We start from the raw sequence: 15,071 nt of genomic DNA, 5'->3' as shown, positions 1-15,071 counted from the left end.
CCTCTGCTACAGGGTTCAATCAAGGCGGCATTCGATTGGGTAAACTTGGAGAAGGAGGCAGGGCTGAAACTAGCGAAGGCGGAGCTTCTGGCTGCTTGACGAAGTGTCGTGAAGAAAAGAAAGGATCCCGGAGAAGCACAGAAGTGGGGAGTTTAGGAGGTGCCTGATTTGGTAATCGAAAGCACCCGGCCTTTATATTTGATCTCCTTTAAGCTTTCATATGCCCGTAGTTAATACCCGTCTCTGCGTAATAAAAGATTTGATGGTGGCGGTCTCTGGCCGCCTGTTTTGGATCAGGCTCTGGAGTGGACGCCCCTAGCTCAAGGGTCTTCTGGGCAGCCGGAGACCTACAGAAACTGGTAACGATGGCGGCTGGGCAGGGTGGGTGTCTTCTGCCGGCGTTTGGGCTGCGGTTACTGTTGACGACTGTGCTCCAAGCGGTGAGTGTAGATCATCTTCGCGGCTGCCCCAGGGCAAGCAGGAGGGATTGCAGCTGAGGAAGACGGAACACTAGGTCCTATTTGAGAGCCACTGCTTGAAAAGGGTGGGAGGACTGAGTTTCCTTAGTGACTGCCGCGGCCGGAAAGCAACGTGGTATAATTTCTTGGCTGACGCTTATCCTCCCCCGCCTGGGGTTTCTAGCGGCGATCTTCTCCGGACTTCAGACTGTCCTGAGTATTTATCTTCTTTTACGCGGCTGCAGCTACAAACAATATGTAAATCACACGGTAGCGGGGGAAGGCGATAAAACATGTAAAGGAGTGAAAGTTGTTTTGAAATGGGCAGAAACGCTTCGGACGAGGCTCTCAAATCTTAGAGGAAAGCCCTCAAATCTTTGGTCTAGGGAAACGATTCCCCTTTACTTTTCTCTGTCTCCTTCTCTCTCTCTCGTTATTTTCTGTACTTCACTGTTAGGCAGCCCCTTACTTCCATACTCCTCTGGCGTTATATACCGCAGGGTGCACTTCAGTGCGATTTGTGGTTTTAAACAATGTTGTTGCACTAAAAGGAGTTTTTCTATACCAAAGCATAATTTATTTTTGAAATTGATTTTTTATCAGTGATGGCCGTCGTTTCGTTTGAAATTGGGCAGTGTTTTTCGTTTTATTTTTTATTTCGTTTTTCTCCATTAACAGAATAGATAGGTTCTTTATCTTTGAATGAGAAAAGCCGAATTTTGACTTGTTTTCCTGTTCATTCACAAAACAACTAGATATTGGTTAACTCCTCATAAGACGTTTGTAATCCATGTTTTGCTATGTGAATAATAAAATTTTAGGCACCTTGCTGAGAGCTCTTACATTTATCTCAGCTTCATTATTCAGGTATTCTCTACTGAGCCTGCTGAAAAGTTTTTTCCTAGGAGACCTGGTTTAATTGATTTATCTAAAGTTTGGAGGAGTTAGGGACTATACCATAGGCCACTAAAAACACTGCTTTTCTTTCATCTATGAGTTTTGAAAGCATCCTGCGTGTTTGCTTGTGCTACCTTGCTCAAAAGGTGTATTTTTTACTTCTTGAATTAACATTCCAGTACTCCTTTATGCAGGGATTTGGTGCCTTAGAAATTACTGAAACACCCCTCCCTAAACTTTCTACTGTTTGGATTTTTGTTGTTGTTGTTCACTTTAGGTCATTTGAGTTCACCATCACCACCATGGAAGTATAAAAAGGAATAACACTTCAAGTTGACTTTTCCTGATTTCCCTATCTCTTTGGGGTGGCTGTGTAACCACCCCAAAACTTAGTGGCTTAAAATCATGATTTCTCACAATTCTGTGTGTCAATGGGGCAGTTCCTCTGTTGATTTCCTCTAGCTTCATTTATGTACTGTGTTGAACTAGTAGGTCGGCTGAATTGAAAGGTACAAGAATTGTTTTTAGTTGGGGCTATCAACTGGAGCAACTTGGTTCTCCTCCATGTGACCTTTCATCTTCCAATAGGCTAGACCAACTTTTCATGGCAGTCTCAGGGCAGCGCTCCAAGAGCAAAAGCTGCAGTGCCTCCTAAGGCTTGCCTTGGACATCACATTATCATTTCCACCACATAGTGTTTGTCAAAGCAAGTTACAAGACCAGCCTACATTTCAGGGGTGGGGAAATAGACTACATCTCTACATGGGAAGAGTGACAGAGTCACATTGCAAAGAAGTGTTCATACCAGGATAGGAGGAATTTATGGCCATTTAATGATGTGCTACAGTGACCATTCACAAAATCCAAGCAGGAACCAGGTGTCATCTTTGATTCCTTCCTTTGCTTACATATCTCACATCCAGGCAATTAACAAATCTTATTTATTTTAATTCTGAAATATCTCTCAAATCTACCCATTTATTGTTAATCCCTCATTCAGGCTACCAACATCTCTCTCCTTAGAAATAACAGTCTCCTCGTTTACCCTTTGAATTAATTATGTCTGTATTCAGAGTCTACATGATCGGCTTTGCCAGCTTCCCAATTGCACAGGCCAGAAATTGGTCATTTTAAATTATCTTTTCTTTCACTCTCTGTATCCAGTTAATCACTAAACCTTTAAAGATTTCTAAACTAGTCCACTTAATTGTTTTCACAGGTAGTACTTAAATTCAGGTCACTATCTTTATTTGCCTGGATACCACAACAGCTTCCTCAGCTGGTCTCCCTGTCTCTTTTTCTCCCTTTCTATTCCAGTCTGTATAGCGCATACAGAGTGACCTTTCTAAAACATTAATCTGTCATGATTAAAACTCTTCAATGGCTCCCTGTTGCTCTTAAGGTAAAGTCTATCCTTAACGTTCCTTAACAAAGCACTTGCTTGTCTATTCAAGCTTATTTTCTAGCGTTTACCTCTACTGGAAGAAGAAAAAGGTAGAGGTGGAGAACTGGGGTCACCGGTTTAGTATATTTCACATGCAAGTCATTGAATATGGTGTTTCCATTACCAAGAAGCTGCTTTCCAGCTTCCAGTCTTCTTCTCCCTCTCATCTACCCCACAACAAAGATAAGGCTATCTTCTACTTATTCTCTAACCCTTCAGTTTTCATCTGAGAAACCATTTCCTCCAGTAAAGTTTCCGTATAGCCCAAGTCTATATTAGGAGTCTTTCTGTTTGCTTCAATAGTGATCAGTACTTGTTCTCTCAGGTACTTTTCACAGTTTTCTTCTGTAATTTCTTCACGCTTGGCATTCTCCCACTGAGTTGACTGGACCCGTATAGGGAAGGACCCAGTCTTTCCTGCTGTGTGTTTTATCCCCAGTGGCAGATGGAGAATAATAAAATACCTGACGTATAAGTGAAATATTTGATGAATGAACTGGAAAATCAACAAGCAAAAGTCTGAAACATGGAAGTACGAAACCTGCTTGGAAAATTGGAAACTTATCAACCCTTTATTCCACTTAACTTCATAGATCTCTATTATCAGTGATCCCAGCTGGAGGTGTGTATGAGAATTGTGTGGGGAGGGAAGGTTAAAATACAGATTCTTGGACTCTGCCTTAGATCTCATTCAAAAATTTCTTTGTAACTGTACAACTCTAACTAGTAAAGACACACTAGACCAAAACCTTATAAGGACAGGAATCTATTTAAATCTGTTTTCTAGTTTTAACTTCTAATAACTGACTGTAATCGAAGGCAAGTTCATTTACTCTTGGCCTTAGTTTCCTTATCTCCTTCTCCTGTGAAGTAAGGTGTTTAGATGGAATGCAAAGCATAATTCATTTTCATTTCCAGATTTGTAAAGTCAGATGTGATCTCTCCCTTGCATAGTCTATCATCATAATTTATACTGTGTTACACTGATCCATAGTCTTAGCCAAATCATAGCTCTGTGTGTGTGTGTCCATGCGTATGTGTGTCCTTGTGTGTGTCTGTCTGTCTCCCCACTACTGCTCCTGTGCCTATTAGAATGTAGCCATAGGAAATACAGGGACCATTTTTCTTTTCTTTTTTTCTTTCTTTTTTTTTTTTTTTTTAATTTTGCCTCACGTGTATTTGTTTATTTAAATCCCTCTGAGGTATAATTGGCCTCCTAGTTCATTTGTGTTCCATGCTATCCAGTTCATCAGGATATCTACAGTTTGTGTAGAGTGATGGTGAACCTCACCCACTCCCAGAAATACAAAAATGACTCAGAAAAGAGAATAGGAGTTTTAGTTCACCCTGTTGAACTGTTTTAACTTCCCTAAGGTTTATTTCTGTCTCTTTCTTCTGAAATGACTAATGTTTTTAAGAAAAGAAAGCAATAAAGGCTTTCAAAATGAAAAAGTAGTATGGAGAATTGTTGGGAAAAAATAGTTAAAAAACAAAACAAAACAAACTCCTGCGTTTTACAGTTAGTCTGAGAGAAAAAAGTTCAGATGGAATAAGTAGGTAGCAATAATGAAAATTAGCCAAATCTTTGGAACCTGATGTACAAATGAAAAGGGATTGAGGGAACGATTTCTTAACACCCTGAGGTTAAGACACTGTTATGGATAGAGGGTAAAACTATCATTGGGACTTAGCTCATATTTTAATTCACAGTTTTGAGTCCTTAGACTAGACAAGTTGAATTTTTATCACTGTGTAGGCCTTTGAATAGCTGTAATTTCAAGTTAATGGCAATGCATAGTTGTCAACATTTCAGTGAGGTGACAGCTGAGGATATAAAGTGATTTAATCTGAAAATACATTGAGTATGCTTAAACATTAGAAAAGTAATACTTTAGTACTGCCTAAGGGAACTTTTTACTAAAGCTCTTCAGAACTAAGTGATATTCAATCCTTTATTCAGATCATATATAATATTTCCTCCTTCAGTAAGGCACTGTACTGAAAAGCAGTATAGAATGATATTGTGTATCATTGATTCTGTGGCACCCCCCCCCACACACACACTCCCTATTTCTTCACAGGTTAACATGTGGGAAGGTCTTATTATTAATGGATGGCATAATTGTAAGTGTTTTTGTTGTTTCTAGTAGTGTGTACAATAATGTGCATCATGGAGTCAAATCGTGAAATATGATAGTCGATAACAGAGGTTAGGGGTTTTGAGGGCAGGACAAGATTAGGATCTCATTGCTGCCTACTATGGTTTGCTGCAAAGTCTTAGACAAATCACCTTAACTATGCTAAGCCTCTGTTTCTTTCTCTGTAAAATAGGGATAATAATGCCTGTTTCATATAGCAGCTAAGATTAAATGGAATAATAATGTAAAGTACTTAGCAAAATATCTGGTGTTATGTAAGAGCTTGCTGGGGCCGACGCCGTGGCTCACTCGGGAGAGTGTGGCGCTGGGAGTGCAGCGCTGCTCCCACCGTGGCTGAGCGCAGTGCAGATGACACCAAGCCAAGGGTTGCGATCCCCTTACCAGGCACAAAAAGGACAAAAAAAAAAAAAGAGCTTGCTGGAATGGCAATGTTTCTGGTACTCATTTTCATGAGGTTCGTTCTGTAAATCCATCTATTTGCTTTTATCTCAGATTTGGAATCTGTTCAGAATTACATGAAAAACCTATGAGTTTCCTCAGAGTAAAGCCCAGTTAAGAAACAACTAATATGTATGTATAAAAATGATAGTATGTATAGCTATATCAGACTTTTACCTGAAAAGGTAACGGTACAATTACTTAATCCAGTTCCTCTGCTACCAGGCCTCATCTACAGGGAATTCATTAATACTAAACAAATCGATAAATAATGGAGAAGGAGGGAATAAAGTCTTTTAGTTTTGTCAGTCCTACTTTGAAATGGAGAAAGTTAAATAGTTATACCAGTCAGGACCCTGTCCTTAGTATCATTGTCTTTCTTCCAAGTGTGGCTAATTATTTTAAAATTTAATATCTGGCCTTTATATGCAAATTTAAATGCTACTCAGTAACTCTGGGCAATAAAAAGATGGCAGGCATAATTTCGAACTGATATATTATTTAGCATTTGGTATTTATCTGTGAAGTGTTTAAAAATGTGTTCTGATGTCCTTGAGTCTGCGAAACCAATGATAGAACAGCTAGAAGAAAAGTAGTTTATTCACGAAACTCAAGATACCTGTATCTCCCCTACATTTATCCTTTAGCCCACATCTAATATAATGATTAAAACATTAACAAAGTGTTTTGTAGTTTTTAAGTGCTTTCACAGTGGAAAGTGGGAATATTAATTATTAAGTATTCACTGTGCACTGGGCAGGATACTAGATGCTCTCTGTACATTTTCTTCCTCAATCCTCAGAACTGTGAGATAAGTGATAATTCTCCCTGTTCAGAAGTAACGTTGCTCTGTTTTGGCATTTGAATCAAGATGTCTTCAGACTTTGAAATACTTAACATTTTGCATGTTCATGCCACTTCAGTAGGTGCTTGGTAAATGCCAAAATAAAACCAAATAGTACTCTTGCATGATTATTTAGCAATTCCGAGGGGGAACAGCAGGAATGGTGTCTTGGACCTCAGATGAAAGACCAGGGCATGAAATCTGAAGGCACATTTACTCACATGTCTAGTAGTTGATGCTGGTTGTCAGCTGGGCGTCTTGGTTGCTCTCTATACATAGGCCTCTCCATGTTGTCTCTGTAGTTTAGGTTTCTTTAAGCACAGTGGCTAAATTCCAGAGCTGACATTGAGAGAGAGAGAAAAAAAGAGCATGCACGAGCACTAGCTAGGCAGAGTCTATTTCCTTTTTTATGATCTACCCTCAGAATCACATAATATCACCTCTTTTACACTCTGTTGGTCAGAACAGTCATAGCTACTGCCCAGATTCAAGGGGAGGGAACACAGACCTCACTTAGTGGAGGACTGCCAGTCACATTGTAAGAAGAACACATGATAATGTGTGTATATTGATGCAGCTGTCTTTGGAAAATACAATCTGCCACATTGCTATACTTGATTTTCAGATTAACCTGTGGAATAGATCGGGCAGATCACTTTACTAATGGAGAAATTACCCAGAGTACTAATACAGTAACAAGTGTCATAGTTAAACTAGAGTGATCACTCACACAAACTCACCAGTAAACTGATAGGTCCCTGCCAGTAGGCTAGGATATTATATCTATTTTGAAGATTATATACATTCTGCATTGTTACAGAGATAGGGTAAAAGATGTATAGGGTATCAAATTAGGGTATTGACTAACGTAAAACCAATGGGATGATCAGCATCTTGGGTGAGTATGCCAGCAATACATTCATTGGGAAAATGCCAGTGGATTTTAATCATTGTCATTTTAGAAGAGACTTAACAGACTATAGCTGGTGGGCCAAATCCAGCCAACTCTGTTTTATTGGAACACAGGCACACCCATCCAGTTATGTATTGTCTATGACTGCTTTTGTGTTTCAGTAGCTGAATTGAGTAGTTGCAACAGAAACCATATAGCCACTAAAGCTTAACAAATTATCTGGTTCTTTGCATAAAATTTGCAGGCCTTTGGTATGAGAATATCAACCAGTTGCAGTCAAATAATCTGAAATTCCCCCTATTTGAGGTGGTGGTTTTGACCAATTCACTTATTCAACAAACGTGAGAACTAGTAAAAGTGCTAGAAATACAAAGAAACAACTTAATGCTTGGCAAAGGAGCTCACAGTATTGTTGGAGAGTCAGACAATCCTAGATTCACATAGTACAAGTATCTTGAGAGGTACTATTTTATAGCTATGAGCAAATTTCTTTCTCAGAGGAGTACTATGGGTAAAGATTGTGATCGGATTTTTTCAAGAAAGCCTTTGATCAGGTTCTTGGAAATAAGTAGGAATTAACAAAGTGAAAAGTGGAAGAAGAGACAGACATAGGGAAAAGTATAAGCAAAGGTGTGCTGGAGTAGGAATTTTATACTTCAAAGTACTTTCCTTATAGCTGGAAAGTAGAATAGGATTGTGGAAGTAATGAGAAGTAAGGCTGGAGCATTTAAGCCACTAAGGCAGGAAAAGATTTGAGAGCTCTTCAAGAGACAGAATTGTGAAAATGTGTTAATTGGTTACGATCATGCTGTGGATCATGGTGTGGAGTGTGGGATGACTGACCTGGGCAACTAGGTAGTCAAGAAAATTGTGCCATTTTACTGAGCCACTGAATACATTAGGATGAATAGATTTAAGAAGAAAAGATATGTTTTCACTGTTGGAGATTTTGAATTTGCAATGCATATGCAACCTGTAAAGGAGACATCAAGTGGGTTGTTAACTTTTGAAGCTTGACACTTAAAAAGATTTGGGAGTTTTCAATAAATAGATATTTAAAGCCATGGATAAAGATGCAATCATCCATGGAAAGTATGTAAAGCTAAGAAAGAGCCAAAAACAGGACTGTGGGAAACAGCATTTAAGAGATGCATAGGAGAGAAAAAGGAGGATAAGCCTATGGAAGGAGCAACTGAAGCAGAACAGTTTTGAAGGCAGCTATGCTCACCACTATACCACCAACGCCGCCCAGCAGAACAGTTTTGAATGCCTTTGCATTTGGTGAATTTTGGCAAACTTAGTGGGCTGCTGGGATTTGAAACCAGGCTGTAGTAAATTCAGAAGTGATAGAATGTAGGGAGAGTAATTAGAACCATAGAGCTTGAATATACTGAAGGATTGAGTTATTGATAAAATGAAATCGCCATGGAGATGACAGAAAATCAAATCCAAAGCGCCTGTAAAGGGATTGGCCTTAGACAAGTGGAGGTATACCACATTCACTGAGACATGAGAAAAGAAGAGTGAGTGATGGAAGAGACTTAATATTTTGAAAGCCTGCTTTTATCAGTCGTTCTGATTGGTTAGTTCACATAAGGCATTTCATTTAATCTTTATAGCAATTTGTTTTATGTAGGAAGTATTGCTCCTTGCTTTGTGAGTGAGGAAATTAAAGCTTAGAGAGGATAGCTTGCCCAAGGCCACACATCTTGTGAGTGATGGAGCTAGTACCTAAAACCAAAAGATTTCTGATGCGTTCCTGCCTACCCCCACACTGTACCCTTTCCCACCTTTTCCCTGCTGGATGTAGCTGCAGATAAATCTGTTGGGTGTGGTAGCAGTCATGTTACTCCATAGACCCATATGAACAGGTGCTGAGTTCTAAAAGTGAAATGGGAAATTATGTTTTCTTATACGAAAATTCCTTTTTAAAAACTATTGAATGTTTAATAAATATTATATGTAATATATGTACATAGGATGAAAAAGTATGTATCTTTTATTGTCAATCTGTATTTTAGCTTAGCTGAAAGATGACAGATTTTTAAGAAAAAAGCTTGTGGGAGAGGTAGGAGGAACCAGAGACTCTTGTATAAAGTTATAGACATGAAAAATAATTAAGAATTTGTCTCCAAATGAAACATTTCAGTAACTCATCTTCAGTGTGTTAGATTTTTACGCTTTCCCTTTTTTCTCTTTTTTGGAGGCTTTATAATGTAAATTTGAAATTATGTCTTATTTATCATTTCCCATTTTTTAGGTGTCTGCTTCCGGGGCAGAGTTTTCATCAGAGGCATGCAGAGAGTTAGGCTTCTCTAGCAACTTGCTGTGCAGCTCTTGTGATCTTCTTGGACAGTTTAACCTGCTTCAGCTGGATCCTGATTGCAGAGGATGCTGTCAGGAGGAAGCACAATTTGAAACCAAGAAGGTACTGTTTTCTAATATATTTATTTCACTGGATGGTTTAGTTGAGATAAGGTAAAAAAAAAAAAAAAAAAAAAATGCTTCATCAAGTTTAAGTGTAAAGAAGTCTCTAGCTTTTACTTTTTTTTAGTAAAACACAGCCGATTTCTTGTGTGGCCCATTAGACCAATCAAAGTAAATAGGAAGGATAAGTATGGTTACATAACTAGGATCCCATTCCACCATGGTTGTTAAGCAAAGGAGGAGCAGAATACTGTAACACACTTGTATCCTGTAGCTCTCTAGTCTTCTTAACTTCTGACCAAATGAAGCCAAAGAAGAATTAATTAGGTACTTTTGTTCATTTTATTATAAGAACCCAGTGTTATAATGAAATTTGAGATGAAAATAAAACACGTAATATCTGGCACATAATTGTAGACAATAATAACTTTAACTCTGGTTAACAAAGAATATGGACTGTTAATTTACACACCTGTTACTAATAATGTGAGACTCCTAACCTCATGTTAACATCTGAATACCGCCCAAGGATAGGTCGTTCTAGCTGTCCACTTAAATCTAAGTTAAACCTGCTGTTCAAACAGATTAATACTGAACTTGCTCAACTTTTTTTTTTTTTTTTTTTTTTTTTTTTTGTCTTTTTCGTGACCGGCACTCAGCCAGTGAGTGCATCGGCCATTCCTATATAGGATCCGAACCCGCGGCGGGAGCGTCGCCGCGCTGCTAGCGCAGCACGCTACCGAGTGCGCCACGGGCTCGGCCCCTTGCTCAACTTTTTAATCTTTTCATTAAAACCCTTAGATGTCTTTAAATTATAAAGAAGCCTGAAAAGATCATTTATGTTACCCCAGTTAAATTGAATTAGTGAGATCCTGGTATTTGGGGAGAGAAAAAATTTTAGCATCTCTCTGTTAAGTTTTCTTTTAATACTCTCTTTCACTTTGGACATGCTGAATTCTGTTTCAGTGTTATGGTTTTTAAAGCTGTCAAATGGTAATACTGTCATCTCATTGTTAGGTAGTAAAGGTTTATTTCTAACACTTGTGTACATTTTAAGAGTTCTAAAAGAAAACAAGCAGACAAGCTTTAAAAATGTTAGTACTCGGCCAAAATTTAATACTTGATTTCTCAGTATCATGAACCTGAAATTCCCAGTGTCCCAAAATGGCTTGCAAAGTCTTACATGTTTTTCACTTTATTAGTTCACATTAATGTATTTTAATGTTTAGATTTCCATACATGTAAGTTAATCTTTATTGCATCTAAACAGCATCTAAATAAAATCTAAACAAGTTTTAAAAACGATCTTAAATTTAAGACATAGGAATTAACTAATTTTAAGTAATGTAGTGTGACTAACTGATAAGGATTTAATAACGGGATGTTTTATAATAAACAATGTTATCACATACACACCCTTGTGAGTAACGGTAAATTGAGTTCTACCTCTTGAAGGATGTCAAATGTGCCTAACCTGTAAACAAAGTGCCTATAAAAGCAATTTTATAGCCTATCTCAGTAGTACTTCATAATACCTCAGTTTGGTGATATAGTTTTAGTGGAACCAAACTTTGATCACATACTTTTAAAATTAATTATATTCCTGTTCAATTTTCATTATTATTTGAACTTTGTGTTGTGTCTTGACACCTTTCATTAGTTATAGCTCAGCAGTAACAGTAGGCCAGTAGTCTGCCACTTAATATATGTCCAAATAATTACAAGCTAGAGTGATTATTATATCTAAGTACAAATGAGCCTGTGTCTTAATACACCCTTTATCCTGAATACAGTGTTTTTTGTCCTTTTCTCATAGCCTCTAATCTCTAAGATGTACTTCTCATTAAGCATTTACTAGCATCCTTTGCACAAAATTGGTTTTCTTTAGTAAGCCTAGTGGAACGAAAACATAGCAAAAACACTTAGAAATATTATTGGAAATACAAAAGTATGGCATGTGGGGAAGCCCCCTTTTAGGTGCAAACTACATTCAAGTATATAAATAGTCCTTGATTTAATCTGTGCAGTACTGCCGTCTAGATTATTGGTACATGATCATAGGTAACACAATATATATAATATTCTTTTTTGTGTCACTCAACTCCAATTTAAGGCTTAATTTTGAAATCTCAGTTAAAGTTAGTCTTCATTTAATAAAATTAAAAATCTATAATATGTAGACTAGTGCCTTACATCAAAAGCATTAAAAATACTTAAACTATGTGTGTCGGAATCATTGTGAATATAGATTCTTTAGAAAATCATGGTTTATATACAGTTTTCTATACATTATATACAGTGTTTTAGCCATTTGTATATAATAAAGAAATGTCACTAGAACATTCATTTCAGTTCTTTCTTAATTGCATGCTTTATAGGTCTAGCCAAGGCTGAGGCTAATCTTTTTTAAGAATAGTTAATCATTTAACAAGCAGAATTTAGCCTTTAATAGCCAGAAGCATGAAGTTTTTGTGAAAAGTTAGTCCCAATAAAAGCAGAAAATGTTTTTGAAATCCCTTTTAATTCTGCTGGTAGGTATTTCATTATTCTTTTTATTTGGTCTTGTTTCCCCTCCTCCTCCCATTTTGATCATCAAAGACCTACTAAGCCTCTCAAATTTTGGTAAGCTATTTTACTACTATTTTAACTAGCTTTGCTCACAGCTATCTGCCCAAGTATCATTTACAAACATTAGGAAGGATGTTGACTTAATTATAAAAAACATACTTTTTTTTGTAGCTTGAAGAAAAAATGTAAGCTAATGAAAGAAAAAGTATTAAAATTTTAGTGCTATTTTCATACAGTTGGTATTTACTAAGTAGCATAAATATATATAAAATCTTTAGATGGAAGTAAAGATACCTAGTCTAGTTGAATAGAGCTCTTCCCATTGATAATTGTATTTGAACTTCCTTATCTAACAATCTTAGCTTCCTGGTTTAGGGAGAGTAGTTCATCTTTTGACTCATGGACTCCATAGTAGAGTAACAACCTGAAGGAAGGAGGCCCCTAGAAATCAGAAACCGATTGGACCTTGCAATCTCTCTTTTGTCTTTTCTTTTGTTTGTTAGTTTCCGGTTTTTTCACTACTGACTGGCTTTTTCTTCATGGGGGGAAAACATAGTAACTGCCAGTTCCTGAATTTTGCATCTTAGAGCTTCTACTACAGGAAAGGACATTTTAAAAATATTTTAGACAGTGATTGTTATTAGCCCAAATTGGGTCACTTGCCAGTTATTAGCTAGGGTTGTGGAATAATGCAAGAACCTGTTAGCTGCTACAGTAGCTGTGTGGAATGGTGTACTGCGTGGAATGGGGAGCAGACAGATGAAGCAGTTCTCAGGTAGCAAGCAGGGATAGGTACTAGGTAAGCAATGCCAGCAATCCCATAGCTACCTGTTGTATTTTGTTTCCCTCAGTTTCTAGAGTAAACTACTTCTGCTTGAAATGGTTTTGAAGATTTAGCTCAGGAGTCCCCTTTTCTGGAATTTCCTCCACCTTACCCACCACCACTGTCACTCCCAGTTATGTTAGCTACACCTCCATATTCCCAAAGCACTTGGGGATACCTTGATTTGTGCTATATTGTATCTACTGTCTAGCTTTTCTTTCTCTCCCAATAAATTATGCTCTTCGAAGTCTAGTACTGTTTTTAAATGTTTCTGAATCCCCAACTGTTAGCACACTGTATCTCATAAGTTTTTGTCCTTGAATAAGGCTGTTTTTACTGAGAACAAATTGGAAAAGGTGATTTTCTTTTTTAGTTATGTTGAAAATACACTTGAACTTTGTAGCTGTTGGATAAATACCTTTTCATATATTTCACTTACACATATATCCTGAAAGATATAAAAAAACTGTTATTTGGATATAAATAACAAAACTTGTCTCCATGTTGGCAGTTATCCATTGGTAACACTCTTTGGTTATTACTATCTAACTACAAATATAGATCTCATTTCTACATTTCATTTATAAGAATATTATAAATAAGCACCCCAAATCTATCTAAAAAGAAATGTGTTAATTATTCAGCACAACTTTCTTAGTAATTACAATTTGACCTTAATAGATATTTTTTCAGTGCACATGAACATAGATTAAAACAGTTTCCTGAGATTTTGTTGGTCATAAGCATAAATCAAGTATTATTTTTCTGTTAAGAATTTTGAACTTCTGTTTTCTAAGGTTTATAAGATTAAGCATAAGATTTCACTGGGTGGGTTTTTTCATATTTTTATAATCTTTCCAATTCTGTGAATTTGAACTTGGCTTATGGCAGTTGGGTGCTTTTTTCCTGTCTCCGTATTCATTTAAGGTTTTCTATCTTAATGACAATGATTTCAGCTTCTTTCAGACATCATTATTGTAGAACTTTTGTATTTCTTCTTGATTATATGCCCCTATTTCTTTAGCTAGTACCTGTTCTTTTTTAGATCTTGGTTCACCAAGATCGTTGTAGTACCACTGGTTTCTTTTTTCTTTTCCCTTTGAAATATCTTAATTGGTTTTAGCACTTTCAGTCTTTTGTGTCCACCTTATTTCTGAACTACTATTCTGAAGGTCAAGCTAGTTACCAAACCAAAGCACCTTTTGGAGATAAGAATTCGCTCAGCTGAGTTACTCATCTATATGAACAAGTAAACAAATTATTTCAATCTAATTTGCTGTTCATTCAGTCATGATTGAATCAAGAGGAAATTTAGAGTAGTGGTTAAGACAGGCTCTGGACTCCAATTACCTAGATTTAGATCCTCTCTACTACTCAGCTGGTGTTCTTGGACAGATTACTTGATTGTTCTGTTGAATTGGGGATGATAATTGTTTCTATCTCATAAGGTGGTTATGAAGATTAAATGAGTTAATATGTATACACTGCTTAGAATTGCGTCTGACGTGTAACAAGTACTAGATAAGTATTTGCTGCTGCTGGTAGTGACAGTAGTGGTGGTGGTAATAGTAGTAGCAGTATCTGGTTTGATAATGAAAAAAGCAAGAAAGAAATAGAAAAGTTGGAGAACTCAGAGAATAGCATAATAATAATTGCTATTGACCAAGTAGGGTAAAAAAAAAGTAGATAAGAGATGTAACATGAACTATGAGATTTGCCAATGATGTAAATTTGGAACATTTTCTGTAACTCCACTTTCAAGCTCCTAGATTAGCTGAATCAAGAAGAAATATCTTATTAAAACAGATTAAGTAGTATAAACACTTTTACTATTTGTAGCTACTTGTTTGTGTGAAACGAAATACAGAAATAAATTATGTCAAACATAATCCTAAATTTCAAATTTTTTAGTCCTGTCAATTGGCACATTTTAATAAGGAAAATACTACAAATTTGGACTTCTAAAATGTATGCCATTTTGCTCATTCTTAAGTGTTGAATGAAAAATTGCATTTGGAAAAAAAGGTTTTACTTATTAAAAAAAATTTCAAGGCCATTGCTAAAGTAGAGCTCAATTTTCTTAGTTCAAACCTAACCTGA

The 15,071-nt window shown here is 36.8% G+C and overlaps 1 protein-coding gene across 1 annotated transcript in view; it reads left to right on the top strand.

Annotated features, from left to right (window-relative positions):
• The first annotated feature begins 200 nt into the window (after positions 1 to 200).
• Positions 201 to 15,071, top strand: part of SELENOF (selenoprotein F) — a 48,846-nt gene continuing 33,975 nt past the window's right edge. The window contains exons 1-2 of the mRNA XM_063106029.1: positions 201 to 440; positions 9,414 to 9,581. Of these exons, the coding sequence (XP_062962099.1) occupies positions 366 to 440; positions 9,414 to 9,581 (243 nt within the window). The 5' untranslated portion in view covers positions 201 to 365. The remainder of the gene's footprint in view (positions 441 to 9,413; positions 9,582 to 15,071) is intronic.

Source organism: Cynocephalus volans, chromosome 8 (genome assembly GCF_027409185.1).
Source record: "Cynocephalus volans isolate mCynVol1 chromosome 8, mCynVol1.pri, whole genome shotgun sequence".
Lineage (NCBI taxonomy): Eukaryota > Metazoa > Chordata > Mammalia > Dermoptera > Cynocephalidae > Cynocephalus > Cynocephalus volans.
Note: the sequence above shows the minus strand (reverse complement) of the source record. Positions and strands in the feature narration are given on the sequence as shown.